Source organism: Bombina bombina, chromosome 5 (genome assembly GCF_027579735.1).
Source record: "Bombina bombina isolate aBomBom1 chromosome 5, aBomBom1.pri, whole genome shotgun sequence".
NCBI classification, from domain to species: Eukaryota; Metazoa; Chordata; class Amphibia; order Anura; family Bombinatoridae; genus Bombina; species Bombina bombina.
The window spans coordinates 207,808,033-207,829,537 of NC_069503.1; the positions used below are offsets into that span (position 1 = coordinate 207,808,033).

At 34.9% G+C, this 21,505-nt stretch overlaps 1 protein-coding gene across 1 annotated transcript in view; it reads right to left on the reverse strand.

Annotated features, from left to right (window-relative positions):
* ADARB2 (adenosine deaminase RNA specific B2 (inactive)) overlaps positions 1 to 21,505 on the reverse strand; it is a 422,890-nt gene that overhangs the window by 384,600 nt on the left and 16,785 nt on the right. Inside the window, exon 2 of the mRNA XM_053712956.1 lies at positions 8,636 to 9,543. Within this exon, the coding sequence (XP_053568931.1) occupies positions 8,636 to 9,543 (908 nt within the window). The remainder of the gene's footprint in view (positions 1 to 8,635; positions 9,544 to 21,505) is intronic.

The following is a 21,505-nucleotide window of genomic DNA, read 5'->3' on the forward strand; positions in this document are numbered from 1 at the left end:
CGCAAAGGTATGTGGTATCATGGCACTGGGTCTTAAGGAAAAAAGTTTGAAGAACCTTGCACTAGAGAGATAACAAAGTAATAATGATAAAAAAAGTTCATAGTGCACCCCCCCATTGTAGTTTTTATTTTTATATTTAGTAAACAAAACAAAACAAAAAACGACTTAACTAACCTGCTTTAGAATTTTAGCGAAGCATAAATCTTGGCTAGATTTCAAAGTAGTAGCCATGCTTGTAAAATGTAGAAGTTCATTTGAACTTGAAATGTCATGCTACAATAAATCAGACAAATTAACACTTTGTTGCTAAATATAGGGTTCTCAAGAAAGTTAGGGAAATGTAGAATTCTTGAAAGTGGATACTTACCAGTCATACATGGTTTCAAAAAGCATAAAAAGAACTGTCAGTTCCCATTTATGTTCTGAGATAAAGATAGAATAAATTATGGATAACTGTGAAAAATGGATTTATACATCAGACACAGGACCATTAAATGACATTAAAGGCTCTGTAATTCAAAGATTCTCATAATATTACCTATATAGAAAATAATATAAGTGTAACAAAGGGATATAAACAATCAATGCAAATGTATCCATGATCAATCTGATTTAATAATATAGAACAGATGTAGAAATTGGGATATATGGGATAAGTATAGTAAGGTGAAATAACCTTATAACCCCTTCAGAAAATAACTCCGTAATCCATTAGTACTTAGCAATTACGTTATACAGGGGTCACTGTAGCCCATTTTTTGAAGCTATTTTTGTAAAGTAAATGGTTTTAAACCAGTGGCTTTTTAGTAGAAGAAATAGTATTGAAATGTTACATATTTTGTGGGAGTCTAGAAAAAACTAAGTACAATGATTTGCACATCTCACAATTTTATAGGGTCTCATTACAGCAGAAAGATGAAAGATATCAAGGAATTGGGGGCCATACTAAAAACTAAAGGCCTAATTATCCACCATGGAGAGAAATCACACAATTTGCTTAGATTACAAGTGGAGCGCTATTTTAATGTGAGCCTGTAAAGAGGTAATTTTTTTTATGGACGCACGTTAAATAACCAGCCATTACAAGTGGCTGGTTAATGCTACTGCAAGCTTGCAGTAACAGTTTTCGCTAAGTGCAATTTACCATTTAAAAAAAATGTCCCCAATTGCCCCCATAATAAAGTGTACAGTTCTTTGTTTAAAAAAAGAAATATGAGCAGCTTAATTTTTTTTTTAAAACAAACAGCACAAAACAGTTATAAGGGGTTAAAGTTAGGGGATATGAGGTGAAAGTGCCTTTACATAGCAGTTTATTGGGACTGTGTTTTAAACTGCAAATATATATGTATATGCTTATATACATATATATATATTTATGTGTTAATATGTATATACAGTATATATATATATATATATATATACATATAAACACATAAATATATATGTATATGCTGATATAAATATATATTTATGTGTTTATATGTGTATATATACATATAAACACATAAATATATAATTTTCCACCACCTCCCCAAGGTACACAAATCCTTGGAGGAGGTGCGTGGAAGACCTATTGTTTCAGGAATAGGCTCATTATTTGAAAAATTGTCCAGCTGGGTCGAGTCACTACTGCAGCCATTTGTACATATGTTCCCCTCTTTTGTTAGGGATACAAAACATCTCCTAAAGACATTGGAGGAAGTTCAATGGGATGCAAACTGCTTGTGGCTAACAATAGATGTTGTCGGGTTGTATTCCGCTATCCCGCACTCTTGTGGTCTAGAAGCCATTGAAAATGTTTTGAACATGTATAGTGACTATGATGATGGGTTAAAGAGTTATCTATTAAGGGTTATTGAGTTTTTGCTCAGTCATAATTTTTTTGAATTTGGTGGTGAATTCTTTCTGCAGAGACGTGGGACCGCTATGGGGGCAAAGTTTGCCCCAGCGTACGCCAACCTCTTTATGGGTTGGTGGGAGCGGTCCCACGTCTATGCAGAGAGAAACCCCTTCAGGAAGTAAATCAAAGTGTATAAAAGATACATAGATGATTTGCTGTTGATCTGGACGGGTACACAAGTTGAAGCACGAGAATTTGTGAGCTTCTTGAATGATAATAGAGTTAATTTGGAATTTACTTTTGAATATCATGGGTCTCAAATTCCTTATCTTGATATTATCCTTATGGGAGATGTGTCTAGTGGCCAAATTGATACAACTCTGTATCGCAAACCAATTGCATCTAATGCATTCTTGCATGCCCGCAGCAACCATCCCCCACATACGGGATTTGGTATTGCCAAAGGGCAGTTTATCTGTATTAAACGGAACTGCTCAAGGGATCTTGACTTTGAAAATGAGAGCATTATCCTAAAAAACCAACTAAGAGAAAGAGGGTACAAAAACAAGGTAATTAACAGAGCTTACCTTGAAGTAAGCAGGATGCCCAGAAGTGACTTGATACATGGAAGTTGCCATGGACAAGTTACTAATAAGTTTGATAAGGATAAAACTATTTTTGTTACCACATTTAGTCCTCAGTTTGGGGCTATCTGTGAAATAGTAAACAAACATCTTCCCATACTGTCGGCAGAAGACAGTTTGAGGAACTATACCTCAGAAGGATGTAAATTTGTTGCCAAAAGGGGTTGCACCTTAGGTAATATACTCTCACCAAGTATGTTAAAGATTGACAAAACATCTGCAAGTAGTTGGCTTCAAGTAAAAGGTCATTACAAATGCCACTACAGCAAGTGCATAGCATGTAGCTATGCAAAGACTACACGCACCTTTCAGTCCAAAATGACTCAGAGAGTGTATAATATTCTTGATCTGACCAACTGTAGAGCCACACATATTGTGTATCTTGTAGAATGCTCTTTATGTGACAAGCAATACGTTGGGTGCTCGACGAGAGAAGCACGGACACGTATACGTGAGCACCTAAGAAATATTGAACTATCAATTGAATGCTCAGGCTTGACACAGCATTTTATACGAGTGCACAATCAAAATGTGAGCAGTTTAAAATGGCAGATCATTGAGTATATTAGACCCTCTATTAGGGGGGGTGACTGGGCGCAGAGAGTTTTGTTTAGAGAAGCTTACTGGATTTTCCAGTTAAAAACTCGCAGACCAGGAGGTCTGAATATAGACCACGATGTCATTAACTTCTGGCAAAGAAGATGATTTGAGTATGTAATCTAAGACATTATGTTCCTCACGTATAGCTTAGCGTCAATTTATTGATTATAGCTAGGAGATATGTATATAAAAAATATAGTACCATAGAGTAGTTTTGGTTGTGAATCATAAAGTTGTGCACACATACATGCATATTGGTGGTACATATATGGTGGACTTTAAAATATTTAGGTAGCGTAATATGTAGGTATAATCAACAGGGTTAATAGTTGAGTATATATTTGAATATTTAGGAAGGGAGAGTTGGATTTATTTTGAAATAGTAGCATTCCATATAATGTTTTTCAAAAACACCCCCAAAATATTCTGAGTGTAATTGAAAGGATTACAACGTGACCCTAATATAGCTTTGTTCCAAGTATAGAATTAACACAGTTACGTTTAGGGATAAGATACCTTTTTTTTTTTTTTTACTTAACCATTGTATTTTACACAAATTTATAATCTTTTGTTTACTTTTTCTTTCTGTAAATATACAGTATGGTGATTTGTGTCATAGGGGTTTGTGCCTCTCAATGTATTATGGTGTGGTCCCTTTAAATATGTTCATGATCACAGCAGGACTGGAATTTCAATCAGTTTAGGGCTATTCAAGCCCTGAATGGTTGAGAGAGATTATGTCTATGAGTAAGGCTAGTTGGAAGCCGAAACGTGTGAGACTACATTACTAGTCCTGCTGTGACTTTTTGTTTTATATTTGTTTTAAGCCTGTTCCCTTTCCTGCAATAAAAGAGACTTTCTTTCAAAAAACGCCTTGAGGTTTGCCAGATCTTTTGTTTTTGCACATAAATATATATGTATATATTCATATACAGTACATATATATTTTAAATTAGTTGCCCAGCACTGCACGATTAAACCCCTGGGTTATGCTAGGTTCCTTGCCGTGTCTAAGGGCATCAGAATGCGGCTCCCTTTGAAGCCTATGGAAGCGCTAAACTTGCAGTTCGCTTGCGCTGGTAACGTTTTGTTTGCACTGGTATTACTGAGTGGAGCGCAAATATTGTGCTTGCAAAAGCGCAATTTTGTGCTCCACTCGTAATCTATGCCAAAATGTTTGGTATTTTTTAGACCTTATATTTTAAGATAGGAGTCTCTCCTTCACATACAGAACCCTGTATAGTGAGTAGGGATGGGTGAATGTTTCGCAACATTCGAAAAACAAAACGAATTTTAACACATTCGTTCATTTGAATCGAATTTTGAATGTTTACATAACATTCTAACATTCGATTTTTGAATGTTCGGTTTCGAATTTTACGATTACATTAGAAAATATTAATTTCAAAAAATTCAAATTTATATTTGTAATAGTATTTCTAATGCTTTCTTTAAATATAATATTCGAATTATGCAATATTCGAATTAGAAAAATTCGAATTTATATGTTTGTAATAGTATTTCCAATGCTTTCTTTAAATGTAATATTCGAATTATGTAATATTCTATATAGAAACATTCAAAATGATATATTTGTATCTATTATGTATCAATTTAATGGATTCCCTCACTACCACATGAACTATTGAACTTCTGAATAGTATTTGTTAAATAGAATGTTAAATTCGAAATTTTGAATGTGGACATTCAATATAATTATAAACATTCGAATTCGAAAGTGACATTCGAAAACTGTAAATAGCATTCGATTATAGAATTTTTAAGAATATTCGTTCTTATCAACATTCGGATTTATAATTCGAATTTCAGTAATAACATTCGTTCTAACATTCAAATTCGAAAATTTACACATTCGCTCATCCCTAAAGATAAACATCTCTCAAAGTAAAATTTGCGTTTCTAAAATTATTTGAGGGACCACATCATACTGACAAGACTTCTTAGATCCTTTTGCCTGAGAGGAGAAATTTAGCTCATCGGGTCCTAAGTAATGACTGCTAACCATCCAATTTACACTGAGTAAATGTACCACATCTAGAGGTTTATATGGGGTAATTACACAAAACTTCAAAGCTATTGGAGGCAAATTTTTCTCAAACTTTTGAGGCAACTGATCCACTGATTAAACCAATTTTCAGCCCTGCCCAAATTCTTACAAATGCAGATATTTACTACATTAACAAAAATTACTAATTTTTATTTTTATTTTATTTTCTCATTCTCTAGAGTTTTTACCTTCTCTTTTATTCATACCCTATTGAACCCTGTCTCTATATTGAGCATCTACCAATTTCAATCTACCCCAATGGGTTAATGTTGACACCTTGCTGTAGACCAATTATATTTATTACCCATATGAATATGATATCTAATGTCAGCTATTTCCAAAAAATAAAAAGTAATACATGAATACATAATCTCTTTGTACCTTAAAAAAGTGGCAAGGTATCCCTTTTTTCCAGGAATTTTGACTGGTCGTATATATGTGTTCCCCTGAGACATGCTTGTTTTGTAAGGAGACAAAGTGGTTAATTAAAGATACACAGGTTATTTCAAAAGCAAACTATAACCATGGATTATATTATTGTATTTATTTACAATGCAGTTATTAAAGCGATAGTAAAGTCCAAATTAAACTTTCAGGATTCAAATAGGGCGTGTAATTTTAAACAACTTTCTAATTTACTTTTATCATCAAATTTGCTTTATCTTCTTGTTATTCTTAGTTGAAAACTAAACCTAGGTAGGCTCATATGCTAATTTCTAAGCCCTTGAAGGCCGCCTCTGCATTTGACAGTTTTTCACAGCTAGAGGGCATTAGTTCATGTGTTTCATATAGAAACATAGATATTGACGGCAGATAAGAGCCATAGGCCCAGCAAGTCTGCCCGACCTTACCTAACAGTATAAACTTATCTAGTTCGTAGGATAGCCCTATGCTTGTCCCATGCATTTTTAAAGTCCCCCACAGTGTCTGTTGCTACTACCTCTTGAGGAAGTTTATTCCATAAATCAATCACTCTTTCTGTAAAGAAGTGCTTCCTCAAATTACTCCTGAATCTACTACCCTTTAGCTTGAGCTCATGACCCATTGTTCTTGAATTTTCCATTTTATGTAAAATACCCACAGCCTCAGTTTTACTAAACCCTTTAATGTACTTGAAAGTTGCTATCATATCACCTCTTTCCCTTCTCTCCTCTAAGCTATACATATTTAGGTCATTGAGCCTATCCTGGTAAGTTTTATTTTTTAGACCATGTACCATTTTGGTAGCCCTCCTTTGCACAGATTCAAGTTTGTTAATATCCTTCTGAACATAATATATATAGATAATATTGTGCTCATGCACGTGAAGTTGTTTAAGAGTAAGCACTAATTACCTGTAATGTAAGTCTGTCAAAAGATCTGAGATAAGGGGGCAGTCAGCAGAAGGAATATTTAGTATGGGAATAGAGATTTAATCCTATCATTACAGTGTTGGTTATGCAAAACTCGGGTATGGTAAATAAAGTGATTATCTATCTTTTTAAACAATAATATTTTTGGGGGCCTACTTATTATGTTGCGAGCGGACATGATCCGATATATAGGATCATGTTCGCTGCACATCGATAAATGCCGACAACATACGCTCTCTGCATTTATTATTGCAGCAGCAGTTCTTGTGAACTGCTGGTGCAATGCCGCCCCCTGCAGATTCGCGATTGGCCAATAGCAGGGTTGGTTTCTAACGATTTCTGTCCGCCAAACACGGGGTATAAATATGCCCATTGGTGTTAACTATACCTTTAAATATTGTGTTTCAATATGTAGCCTTATTATTTATTGGAATGCTATAGACTTTATAGTTTCTCTCAACTCTCTTTCTGACCAAGGTCTTATTATTAAATAACTCAGAGGTTTCTAGATTCACTGAGTTTTTCTTTGTTTATTTGCCATCACACCTTTTTGTAATTTTTTTAGATTTCCATATACAACAGCAATCACTTTGATGAACGAGACAATAAGCATTCCAAATATATTACTTTTTAAATGTTTTTTTTAGCCTCCTGCTGTTATGTCTACCACAAAGGATGCTAACTTTCTTTTATAAAATGATCTGCTTGGCTGTTTTTTGAATTATAAATCACTCTTCCAAAACATTACTTAGAGTTTTTTTGTGGGGCAATAGAACTTCAAAACAGAATTTATATTAAATTCTTTACACCAATGTTCATCCAAAAATTGGGAGCTGTTTATCAAAGTCAAAGTAAATATTATCTAGTGCTTACCAAGCAATTTTTTTCCTATCAGAAATAATACATTGGCTGCAGGCTTATACACAAGTCCAAAAATGCTCAATGGCTCCTCAATGCATGGAATCTATTTTACATCTAGATGCTCCTAAAACTTTCAGAATTGTAATAGGAAAACATAAGAAGTACCAAAAAATATGTTCATAATTCATAAAAGCAGATTTCTAGATTGCAAAGCAGGTGGCATTGACACAGAACGCTAGGGTCCATTTTTCACTATAATGGAACATCAGGCATTTTTGCAGACTAATCATATAGCTGAAATTGGAACAGACTTTGTTTAGATATTTCTTCTTGGATAAGATTAATGAAGAACATAGCTTAAATTCTCCTTTTTTTCTGTAGCTGTATTATTGGAGTTTCTCTACATAGCTACAATCCATGCAAAGTATGGACAAAAAACTTCACCCTCACACATGCAGACCTCACGTAATGATTTAAGAAAAGCGTCTGAATCTACAAGTTCCAAGCTTACCTCTATAAAAAGTAACATTTTAGTCACGCATAACAGTTAACAAGAGTTCTGAAGTCCCGCTAACCCGACATTCGTTAAATTCAATTGTGCTCAGTTGAACAGGTTTACTTTCAACATGTAATACTTGTGCTACTTCCAATATATGCAAAAAGCCACAATATAACCCTTATCGCTCGCGAGCAACAGTTAGTGTGTCATTTCTAATCTAGCCTTAAATGGGTACCGATTGTAATATGATTCTGATTTTTAAAATATACATTTAGAACTGTTTTAGATCATTTTTATACTCAAATGTGTGTTAATAAATGGTATGTATGTTCAAAAATGCTATGAAACCACACAGATAATAATACACTTTAAATCAATTTTCTTTTCATGTAAAACATCAACATTATGAATTTTGATCATTCCTTTCATAAAGATAATCAGCATTTCATAAAGATAATCAGCATTTCATAAAGATAATCAGCAAACTATTTTTTTCCCAACATCTTGCAAAAATAAAAGTGACTGATCACATCAGATTGAAGAGGCTTATAACACCATTGGGCACCATACAGAAGGTGACAGAATGTGGCTTTGCCAAAAGTCTGACAATATAATTTATTACCCTGTAGAATAGCTTTGACATCACTAATGCTTCATTTAAAATATTGATATGTTTAACAAGGAAATATCATTTGCTTTGTTCCATAATACATGATGCTATAAACATACATTACAGATATGAAGACCATAATCAAGCAGATGAACTCTCACCTGTGGCAAATGGTTACATTTATTCCTGTTGGGTATCTGACTGGTCAGCTGTATGTTAAAGAGGGCCTGCAGCGCAGTCTGTGCAACTTGGGCTTTTGCCATTTTCTTGCTACGTCCTGTGCCTTCAAATGTCCTGCCATCAACTCTCATTGCCATCACAAAATGCTTGATACGTTGCTTCTCCACAGTCTCTGAAAGGCAGACATACCTCAGTCCAGGCCGCAGCTCATTTAGCATCACAACTGGGTTCTTTTCTCTCCCAGCTGGGGACAGCATCTTGTGCTTGTTTTGTTTAGAATGGCCCATTAGGTCCAACGTATGACAGACTAATCTCCCATGTCGATATGCACTAGAAAGCAATTCATTACTAACTGGGTTATAGCCTGAGAAATGTGCGCTGTGTGTAGATGGTTCAAACTCTTTGAACAGGGTGTCTGGGAAATCTGCTTGGTCAGATGTGAAGTCAGTTGATGGGCTGATGCAGTTTCCCATGGCAAAGTGTGCTTGACAAGCATTTGGAAATTGGACAAAGGATTTCAAAGCTAACTCTGCAGCCCTCATTTTTGCTTTCTTTTTGGTAGGCCCTGTGCCTTCAAAAGTTAGTCCATTTACCTCCACAGCAACAGAAAACACAGGTGCATGTACTGGGCCTGTTTGTGAAACTATTCTATATTGTAAATCCGGTTTTAGCTCGTGAAGCTGCACAAGAGCATTTTTTGGTGTTACAGACCAAGAAAGTTTCTTTAGTATCAGCTGCAATTTGCAGAAATGTCCACCATTTCCTTCCTCCAGTGGTCTTTTTCTTTTTAAGCTTGATGAGCCTTTCTTTGGTCTATCATTAGATGGCAAGGAGTGACCCTCCCTGTTTCCTAAATTCCGGTTTTCCTTCACCTCAGCACTGCTTGTACCTGTGTAGCAAAAACAAGTGTTATTACAATGCCAGGTATACAAATAGCCTAAACAGTACTTCAAGGGTAAAAACAAAAATTCCCTTTAATTAATAAATAAATTAATTAATTAATTAACAAAAATGAAACAACAGTGAATATACTTTGATTATTTTGTTTCCTTTTGCTGTAAAGTACCTGGCTTTTACTGTAAAAATGGTGCTTGTTCCACACTCCCTAGAGAGGCTGGAGCTCAGATTATGTACAAAATGAAGTTTTCTTGGTTCAGATAGAGCGTGCAATTTTAAAAGACTTTTCAATTGACTTCTACTTTCACATTTGCTTTGTTCTTTTGGTATCCTTTGATGAAAAACAGCAATGCATTACTGTGAGCTAGCTGGCGACTGGCGGCTACATGCATATGCCTTTTTTCATTGACTCACTGGTGTGCTCAGCTAGCGTATTATTGCTAGCTGAGATAACTTTAACTATGTGTTTAAGACCTCTGCAGGAGTTAAACACAGAGCAATATACAAGCAGCAGTGCAATCACAAAATGATCTAACACATTAGCCACTTTTTCTTGTATATTTATATTTATTTAACTATGCCACAAACTGATCCCACTTATGTTACAGAAGTTGCTTTTTGGCCTCTAGCAAGCAATATTTTTTTTTTTAATGTTCTGCTAGCTCCCAGTAGTGCATTGCGGCTCCTTCAACAAAAGATACTAAGAGAACAAAGCAAATTTAATAACAGAAACAAATTAAAATGTTGTTTAAAATTGTATGCTCTATCTGAATCCTGAAAGAAAATGTTTGGGTTTTGTATCCCTTTAAGCTAATTAATGCTGCTGTGACAGACATTCACAATACTGTTCATATGTAAATTTGTATAATTCACATGTGTGCAAGTTCATTGTATTCTCTGTCATCTGTACACCTAATAAATAGTTTAATAACAGCAAATATGTTTATATTTTAAAACTGAGCTATATACTTCTCACCATCACTGCTATAAATCGATAGCAAGTTTCTCTGCATTACTAAAAAGGCTGACACCTATCCTCTTGTAAAATACAGGGCAATTTGTAGGTGATTGGGACAACTCAATGCTCCTCCCAAAAGCTCTATCTTATACCCCACTTTTTCACCCACCGTGTACATTTTTCCCATCCGTGCAGTTATTTTACCCCTTGGGTGCCAGTAACATAAATACATAAATCTACCTCTGCCAGTAACACATGTAAATATAAGTGATTTGGCTCTTTTGACTGCTCCTCCCTTTGTCCGTTCCATATTTGTAATGAGTTGAGATATTAACCTAACATACAGGGACTTGAAAAAAATGGATATTTAAGTGTCCAGTATTTTTTGTGAATATTTTACTGGACAGCCTGCTAAACACCGGATACCTGGAAAAACCTAATTACTAATACATAAAAATGTAATTCCACATAAAAGCTTAGGTTACAAGTGGCGAACAATTGTTAACATGGTTCATCATATTGGTAATCAATACCACTCCACGTGGCTGATACATAAATAGCGCCCCCTATACTTTCAATAACTATTGTAAAGTGGTAGTAGTGAGCTCATTGCGCTTGTATTCCAAGTTGCTGTATAAAATGGGGTGTTGTGCCCAAGCCATTCTAATTTAACACTTTTGAAAATGTGATATTCACTTGTAGTACTTGCTATTGTGCATTCAAATGCACCTTTAGATTAAATAGAAATAAATTAAAACCTCTATTACATGAACAGAATTTTGCACTTGATCAGCTTCACATTATCCGACATGAATAATTTTAGTGAGATCCTTCACTGGTGAATTTTACTGAAATGTAAAAAGACAATAAACTCAACAAATTTAATATTTTTGAAAGAGAGCTATTTAAATATGTTTAAATATATTTTTCATGAAAAAAAGTCCAAGGGACATGAAACCCAGATGTTTTCATTTATTGAGACAGAGCGTGTGATTTTAAACAACTTTCCAATTTACTTCTATTATTTAATTTGTTCTGTTCTGTTAGTATCATTTTTTTAAAAGGATACCTAGGTATGCTCAGAGCTGCTAAATGATGGCTGCACTTAAACACCTTATCGTATTGGATCAACCAATGCGTTTAGCTAGCTCCCAGTAGTCCATTGCTGCTTCTTCAACACAGAATGCCAAGAGAATGAAGCAAATTAGAAAATAGAAGTAATTTGTAAAGTTGTATAAAATTGTACCCTCTGTCTGAATCGTATCCCTTTAAAGCTACTTAATTAGATTTTGAAATCAGCAGGAGGTAAGGTAGAATGTTATTGGCTGATAAGGGCCACTCCCTCACCTCAATTGGTGGACTGTTACATGCCTCAAAAGTATAAGAACAAATGTTTCCTTTTCAATACAGGAACATCCATTTTTCAAAAGGAAAAAAATGTCCTCTTTTATATACAAGAAAAATAACATTTGACTCTTACAGCTCATCATGAGGTAATAAACTTCAAATCAAGGTAGATTGAAAATAAATTAAAAATGTTACATGGTCTCAGCCTGCTTTAAAAGTTTTCTATAAATAACATTCTACTCCAGTAAAATTCCTAATGGCTTTATAATAATTGCATTTTGCATGGATAATTTACCTTAGCATATTAAGATCCAGCATTTGGAATAAATATTGTTAAAAAGGGCACCGACAGGTGAACTGGTATAGCAATGCATGACAAATGCTAAAGTCAAAATTAAATTGGCAATAAAATGCTTCACTTAATATAGTAAAACAAACAAGCAAAAGAGAAAAAAAAAAATATATATATATATATATATATATATATATATATATATTTGCTTGTTACTTTTGCCCTTACTATTTATTTTGTTTGCCTCTTGTAATTGACCTCTGCAAGTTTTACTCTATTTTACCTGACGCAGCTGTATGTCAAAAAGCTATGTACATTTTTGAATATTCAGCAATCATTGGTACAAATAAATGCCGAATATGGCTGGGGGTGGCAGCGTTTAGCTATTTTCGGAGCAAGACTTATTTATCTAATAGTGCAACACACAAAGATCTGGATTTGCACTATTAGATAAATAAATCTTGCTCTGAAAAGAGCTAAACGCTGCCACCCCCGGCCATATTCAACTGGAATCAATCAGGATTGCTTCCAACCTCTTTAAACCCCTAAAAGACGAGCCATTTCATAGTCTCTTATGCTATGCAGCAGTAATCATTTAGAAATCACGAGGTAATTCTGGGTATTTTCCCATTGCAAATCAATATTCAATTTCAATTATCATGTTCTTAGTTGGCCATTTCAACAGAACTTCTTCAAGGTAAGTGGTTTACTCCTGAGCACTCAGCCTTAAAGGGACATGAAAAGAAAATGTATATTTTTATGATTCATATAGAGCAGTGGTTCCCTAACTTACCACAGAAAAAAAATCTTATTTATAATAGCAATGCATGACCCCTAATGAAGACAACACAATACAATTTAAAAAAAAGAGTAATAATTACACTTTTTTCAAAATGTAAAAGAAACTTTTTAGATTAGGGTCATAATATTTGAAAAATACATGCTCTAATTAGTTAGAGCATGCAATTTTAAAGCTATCGACCCTATGCTAATGTGTGTGTAACCCCCTTAATGCAATTAAACACAGAGAAGTACCACTCAGAACCCACAGAGCACTGCTGTTCCAAAGCTGAACAGCTTCTTATCTAATTAGTAGTGCTAGTTGCATGACTTGGATATGAAACTAGTCCTGCTGATTGTGGGGGTTAAATGCACAGTAGTATAGGGTCAATAGTCTTAAAATGACATGCTGTAACGCATTAATGCATACAATGTTTTACTATTATGGCGCTTTAATTAAAGGGACATAATACTCATATGCTAAACTTGAAACTGAAGAAGTATAACTGTTAACAGCTGACAATAAAATATCACCTGAGCATCTGTATGTAAAAAATGAAGATATTTTACCTCACAATTTCCTCAGCTCACCAGAGTAAGTTCTGTGTAAATAATTATACTTTAGCTGCTGTTTAGCTGCAGGTAAAAAAAGTTTTTAAAAAAATGAAGAAATGTACAGCAGCCAATCAGCATAAGCAGTGCTGAGATCATTAACTCTTTTACTGTGATCTCATGAGATTTCACTTAACTCTCATGAGATTTCATAGTAAACTTCCTTAAACTGAATAGGGAAATAACATGAGTGTGCACGAAGCTCACTCCCTTGCCTGTCCAGGGACAGACATACTGATTTTCTGCTTAAAGTCTTTTGCAATGGGGTTTGAATACTTAGGGCCTTTTGAGGTAAAATATATATATTTCTTTTACATAGAGGTGTTCAGGTGATATTTTCTAGTCAGCTTTTTACAGCTATGCTGCATCACTTTCAAGTGTTTCAACATTTGGGTATCATGGCCCTTTAAAGAAATATAAAACCCAAAATGTATTTTGTTATTCAGACAGAGGGAACGATTTATCATGAGTCTGGCGGATATGATCTCCTGTAGCAATCATCTTTGCCAGACATCGATAAATGCCGACAGCATACACTGTCTGCATTTATCATTGCACAAGCAGCATCGGTCTTAAGAACGCTGCTTCTTAATTCCTGTTTCCGGCGAACCTGAAGGCTCGCACGGGAACAGATGTATTTGGCCCCATTTGACTCATGATAAATCAGCCCCAGAGCATGCACTGCTGCCACATAATGCAACACATGCACACTCCTGGGTTTACAGCCCTGCTTTTTAATAAAAGATACCAAGAGAACAAAGAACATTTTATAATAGAAGTACATGACAAAGTTGTTTACAATTTCATGCTCAAACTGTATCATGAAAAACATTTTTTTAGGTTGTATGTCCCTTTAATTACAAATGTATTATCTTTATCTTGTGATACTTGCTTTTAAAGTAGATTACCACTGTGCAAGAGCCTGATATACTGCATGTAGCAATTCACTATTTAAAAAATTGTTAATGCGATGGATGGACAGATTACTGTGTGCAAAGCTTCTCATACAAGCACAACAGGTGTTTGCAATGTTTCCTACTACTACACAGTAAATCTGAAATATGCAGTTAACAATTTGTGATAAAGTACAGATTTGTTAAAACAAAGAATTTAAGACCTCTTGAACAATGCTGTCAGAGAGACTGTAACCTTCTTAAATTATGATCATTGTGCTTGGAAGCGCCCATTAGCATCCTTTCCCACTACTTTCCCACTAGTGCGCCTTCCAAATCTTATAACTATTTGTGCCCCCTTCAAAAATCCCACTGCATCCCAGGAAGCAGTACCGCCCACTTTCGGAACAACTGACATAGAGCATTATTAAATTGACTTTGTTCTCATGGTATTCTTTTTTAATGTAGGCTGTGCCCATATCTTGTTAACTACATTGCAGCAACTCAGCAAGAATGCTTTTGAGTACTCGAAGCACTGTTTCCACAATGTATAAACTACATAGGGACAGATTTTGAGTGGAGCGCAAACTTTTTTGTGCAAGCAATAATGGGTTTATCGCGGGTATTTGTGCTCTTCGGGCTTACTGCTTGGTTTAGGAGTTGAAATTTAAACTGAAAATTGGGGATACTGCACTCTAATATCTTCTAAGACAGTCTTGGGTTACTCGTGTATTTTTTAAAAGACTGCTTAGCAGGGGAATCTTCAGAAATAATAAAAATTATTTTTAGTAACAAGCAACATAATTTGCACAAAAAAGATAGCTGTGCCCCTTATTTATTATTATTTAAAAGTGCAGTTATGGTTTATCAAATCATTCTCATACTTACATACCATCCATACTACTTTATAAAAGATTAGTAAACAAACAGGCACTTGACACACACATGGGGCCAGATTACAACTTGAACGCAAATGTGCGCTGGTATTACAAGTTAGGTGCAATGTGAACGCGACCTCACGTTCGCATTGCACGGAAAGCATGGTGCTCATGAGAGCACGTTTCAATAGGCTCCAATGGGAGACTAGTTCTCATGCCGTCAGACATGGCATAAGAAACTAGCGCAGAGAAAGGGGTAAGTCGTGCAGCTATGGGCATAAAATATAAATATATAGGCTTATATACATATATAGTGATGTACTAATATGTGTATATACACTTATTAACACATAAATATATATGTATATAAGCATATACATATTTATTTACAGGGAACACACAGTTCCCATAGACCACACTGTAAAGGCACTTTTTTTTCTAACACCCCACACCTGACACTTTTAACCCCTAAAAATTGCTAAGTGTAGTTTAAAAAATAAAATAAAAAAATACTTGTATAATATATTTGCAAAAAGGCACTACACAAATGTTTTTGGGGGCAGTTGGGGCACATTTTAAAATTAACCAGAGTCTGACTTCTGGTTACATTTTTGAGCATTGATTCCAATAACCAGCCACTTGTAATGGCTTATTGTTATTTTTTGCGTGCCTGTAAACGGGCGAATTTGTATATACTGTATATATAGAAACAAAGTGCAGGCACTATCTGGTTATCTTCAATACGTCACACTGTATTGTGCATACATGCGCCGTTTCGGAGAATAGTGCTCTACTTCTTCAGGAAACATGTTATTTTACAATCCCAGAGGGTTTCATGTCCCTTTAAGTTCTTGATCAAACACAAAAAAAAAACAAGGCAAATATTGTCCCACCACAAGGTTGCATGATCTAGCATTAACAGATCCAACTCGGACTTTTGTGCTTCCACGGTCGGCAAGTAGTCATAGACTTATATATCAGCTACAGATTTAGTTAAAGGGATATTAAACACAACATTGATTTATCCTAAAATGACAACGTTACAATGTAATATTATTATTTATTTTCCCCACTTTTTTTGCAACTTAATTGTGTTTTTTTCACCACTGTCTTCATAAAGGCTGGAATGGATCCTACAAACCTCAGAACTCAACACAGTGGCTGCTTGATTTAACCTCTTAAGGACATATGACGAAATTTTTCCGTCATAAAACAATTGAGCAAACTGAAAGCTGTGTCCTTAAAGGGTTAAATCTGTCTTTAACTGGCAACAGCAAACAAAGATAAGATAAATGTGCTCAAGGCATGGCCATGGGCTGAAAAAAATGCAAATTTAACTAACAAAACTACAGTTTTAAATGCTTATAAAATATGTATTGTGTATAAAGATATTTTCCAACACGGTGCTTAGTTAGCAGATAAATATCTTTTAAGTGTACGTAAAAAAAAAAGAACCTTAATGTTCCCAAGTTTAACCTAAAGCACTTGAGTACCATTGAGGAGAAAAGTACTGTATAAATAATGCAATCCTTTATTTATATTTTTGGGTTTATGAACATTTATTTTTTTGTTTATAAATATGTAAATTATATTTTAACAATTAAAGCTTCCTGAAACAGTTATGTCCATGAACAGGGTGATTTTTTTGGATCACACAGAAAATTGACCTTAATGTTCTACCAATTGGACCATCGTTAAATTTCATGAAGCTGTGATTAAGATGAAGTCTTTGTTGCTTAAAAAAAAAATCTCTGTATAACTGCTTTGAATTTTGCATTAAGCTTCAATGTGCAGCGCTCTGTCTTTCTTAATATGTTTTTGTACAGACTCAATTATCATGCATAATGATACGAAAGAAGGAAGCGGAGACAAAGAACACTTTTCTTACAATTCAGCAATTTTAAAAGGATTATCTATTAGTCATGATTATTTTGAGTGATCCCAAGCACCATTAAATAAGATATTCTAAGGGAGGACACATTTATAATCAAAATTATGCATTCATGGCAGATTGGTACAATCTTTTTGCAAAACAGATTTAGTATTTTATTAGAGTTTTTACATATGCCCTACATTTATAGCAAGTAATGTAAATGCCTTGTTTTACTATTTTACTATTATAGGAAACACTTTCTGGAGATTCTGGGTCAGAGTAGAGTCTAATTACAGATATAGGCTTTCGCTGGTAAAGTGTTCTTTTTTTTGAGCACCTTGGTAAGAGATTGTAAAATCAAAGCTACAGTCCAAAGACTGAGCAGAGCAGTCTAGTAGCAGGAGTCAAACAATTTCAGATTTGATATGCCTTAAGGCCCATATAAATGAAATATATAAGTAATAATCACACAAATCTGGCATAAAGCCAGATTTAGACAAGATTGCAGGGTACAATATATCTGATGTTCTCATCTCTAGAGGACTAGTTGTGACCACCTTGTTTGCCCACTCACCAGAAGTCCCCAAAGTCCACATTTTTAGTTCTGCTTTTTCCTGGTCCTCAAAAAGTATGCCGCACATCCTTAGTTCTGCTTTCAATCAGGCACCACAAAGACTAGTGCAGATTCCTGCATATTGCCCTTGGACCAGTATAAAGCCATGATTAAGGGCCAGCCCTGGAGTGCAATAGTAAATTTAAAGAAAAATTTAATTTAAGATTTCCAGTAAAAGGTTTACCTATGCAAAATAAAAATAAAAACTGGAATGTATTTTTTTAGATTTATTTAACCTGCTTTTACTTTAATTTAAAGGGACAGTCTACACCAGAATTTTTATTGTTTTAAAAGATAGATAATCCCTTTATTACCCATTCCCCAGTTTTGCATAACCAACAGTTATAATAATATACTTTTAACCTCTGTGATTATCTTGTATCTAAGCCTCTGCAAACTGCCCCTTTATTTCAGTTCTTTTGACAGACTTGCAGTTTAGCCAATCAGTGCCTGTTCACAGATATCTTCACGTGCACGAACACAGTGCTATCTATATGAAATACGTGAACTAACACCCTCTAGTGGTGAAAAACTGTTAAAATGCATTCTGAAAAGAGGTGGCCTTCAAGGTCTAAGAAATTAGCATATGAACCTCCTAGGTTAAGCTTTCAGCTAAGAATACCAAGAGCACAAAGCAAAATTGGTGATAAAAGTAAATTGGAAAATTGTTTAAAATTACATGCTCTATCTAAATCATGAAAGTTTATTTTTTATTTATTCTGTCTCTTTAACTGTGAAAATTGTAGAGCCCCCCACTACCCAGAGAGGCTGGAGCACATTCCATGGAATGAAAAACCCTTACATTTCTACATACTGCAAAGTGATTATTTGATATGTGCAGATTTTTTTTTAAATCTGTCCCTAGTTGGCAACAGCTAAATAATTACGGCAAACAACATTCAAGTGTGTTTTTCAAGGGTTGTGTCATGGGTCTGCACATAATGCTTATTATTCTAACAAAATAAAAGTTTAAATGCTTTTAAAATATTAATTTTTGATGTCCCTTTATGCTAGGTAGGTAAAAGACTGTAAGAAACTCAGAGACTAAATCTAGAGTAAGGATTCAGCAGGATGAGTGGCCACTGGTCAACCTAAAGAAAGATCAAACATGAAGTAGTAGGATGGTGCAGGCAACAGGCAGCGGGAAATATATATTTTTTTCATTTTTTTTAATAAGAGGTCAGAACCAGAAATCTTTGTATAGCTAAAACAAATGCATAATACAATATAATGGCTTGAGAGGTTCTTTGATGATGGTTTTGTTCTGCTGATTGATAGCAAATATGCAAAGCCTAAGAATAGGATCTAAAGAATATATAAGAAGAGGTTTATATGTGAGCTAGACATCTAAGGGGTAAATGAATATTTAATCAGACTAGTGTCTCTATTTAAATTCGCCTGAATAGTTAAAGTAATAATCAAATGGAAACAAAATCAGAAGGTATATAATAAACTGTATATATTTATTACTATGCAAGATTCTAAAAAATTAGTAAAAAGGTCTGTGACATGCACAAATCTATTTAAAACATGCAACTGTGTATAAAACTTGATCTTATATATGACGGGTCCTCTGTATAAACATTTCTATTTAATCAGTATCCACCTTATGTTTTAATTCCTTATGTATCAGGAATTTTGCAATCTATAGCGCTTAGATATTTAAAAAAGTCCTTTTTAACTCAAAGGTATATGTAAAGTCCTTGATATTATTGTCCTTATTGTAACTATAATAGAAAAACAATAGTCCAATTTATGTTGTGGACAGATGTGTGAAATCTTAATAGATTTTTGCTGAATTGTTAGAGAAAAGTACAGTTGTTCGATGGCTTTATTTTACACTTTGTAAAAAGATAATATTATCCTCAGAAGAGTACCACACTAAAACGGGCTGTTACACCTCTATGTGCCTACCTTGATCCAGTTTGCGAACTTTCCGTGCGTTCAGCAGGGCACAGGTGTCTATGCAGCTCCATTTGTTTGGCTTTCCGGGTTGATGACGTCACTGTCTGCATACACTACTATGGGAAATAGTTCTGTGACAATTCATATATCCTTACTCTGCGCAGAGTTTTAGTGGATTCCTTTTCCAGAAATTAAGTCCCTTTTGAATCTATTCCAACCCTTCAACTGGATAATGTGACTTCAATGTAAGCAATCTGTTTGTACCATAAACGCGTTTCACCGTTTTACACAGCTTTATCAAGGAATCCACTAAAACTCTGCACAGAGTAAGGATATATGAATCTTCACGGAACTACTTCCCATAGTAGTGTATGCAGACAGTGACGTCATCAACCCGGAAAGCCAAACAAACGGAGCTGCATAGACACCTGTGCCCTGCAGAATGCACGGAAAGTTCCCAAACTGGATCAAGGTAGGCACATAGAGGTTTAGAGTGAGAGGGTGGGGGTAGGGCAAAGTATAGTATAACAAGAGATTCAGTGGTTAAGGGCAGGTGGCCCAATTTGAGTTTTATAGTCTCCTAACCACAGAGATCTCCTGCCACAGATTTAAAGTTAGGGACAGAACACAACTAATAAATAATTGTAAATAGGCTTACAAGTAGAGGTAGGTAACTTAACAGATCCTTCACAGATTTAAGTTACCTACCTCTACTTGTAAGCCTATTTACAATTATTTATTAGTTAGGCACATAGAGGTGTAACAGCCTGTTTTAGTGTGGTACTCTTCTGAGGATAATATAATCTTTTTACAAAGTGTAAAATAAAGCCATCGAACAACTGGACTTTTCTCTAACAATTCGGCAAAAATCTATTAAGATTTCACACATCTGTCCATGACATAAATTGGACTATTGTTTTTCTATTATATTTACGATAAGGACAATAATATCAAGGACTTTACATATACCTTTGAGTTAAAAAGGACTTTTTAAATATCTAAGCGCTACAGATTGCAAAATTCCTGATACATAAGGAATTAAAACATAAGGTGGATACTGATTAAAAAGAAATGTTTATACAGAGGACCGGTCATATATAAGATCAAGTTTTATACACAGTTGTATGTTTTAAATAGATTTGTGCATGTCACAGACTTTTTACTATTATTTTAGAATCTTGCATAGTAATAAATATATACAGTTTATTATATACCTTCTGATTTTGATTCCATTTGATTATTACTCTAACTATTCAGGCCAATTTAAATAGAGACACTAGTCTGATTAAATATTAATTTACCCCTTAGCTGTCTAGCGCACATATACACCTCTTTCTATATATTCTTTGTATCTATCCTATCTGTTTTTTGGGGAGCAGATTAGTATATGTGCAGGGGTCTACTTGCGCACCATTTTACATTTTCACCTTATATACTAAGGGCTAGATTTATCAACCCTGAGGCGTACAGGGGCGCGTATACGCGCCCCTGTACACCTCAGCTCGCCTGTGGCGGGGCGCAATTACCCGCAGGTAATTAACATTGCACACGAGCGCAATTTTGCGCTCGCGTGCAATCCCGCCCCCTGCCCGCGCACAGCCAATCACGCGCGGGCAGGAGCTGTCAATCTCCTCAGTCGGACTCGACCGAGGAGATTGAATTTCACCAGAATAGATGTGGCGAAGATGTTAGGGAAGCAGCGGTCTGGTGACCGCTGCTTGATAAATCGCGGCGAGCAAGTTCTTGTGAGAACTTGCTGCCGCAGGGGCTTGATAAATCTAGCCCTAAGAATATGATCTGAAG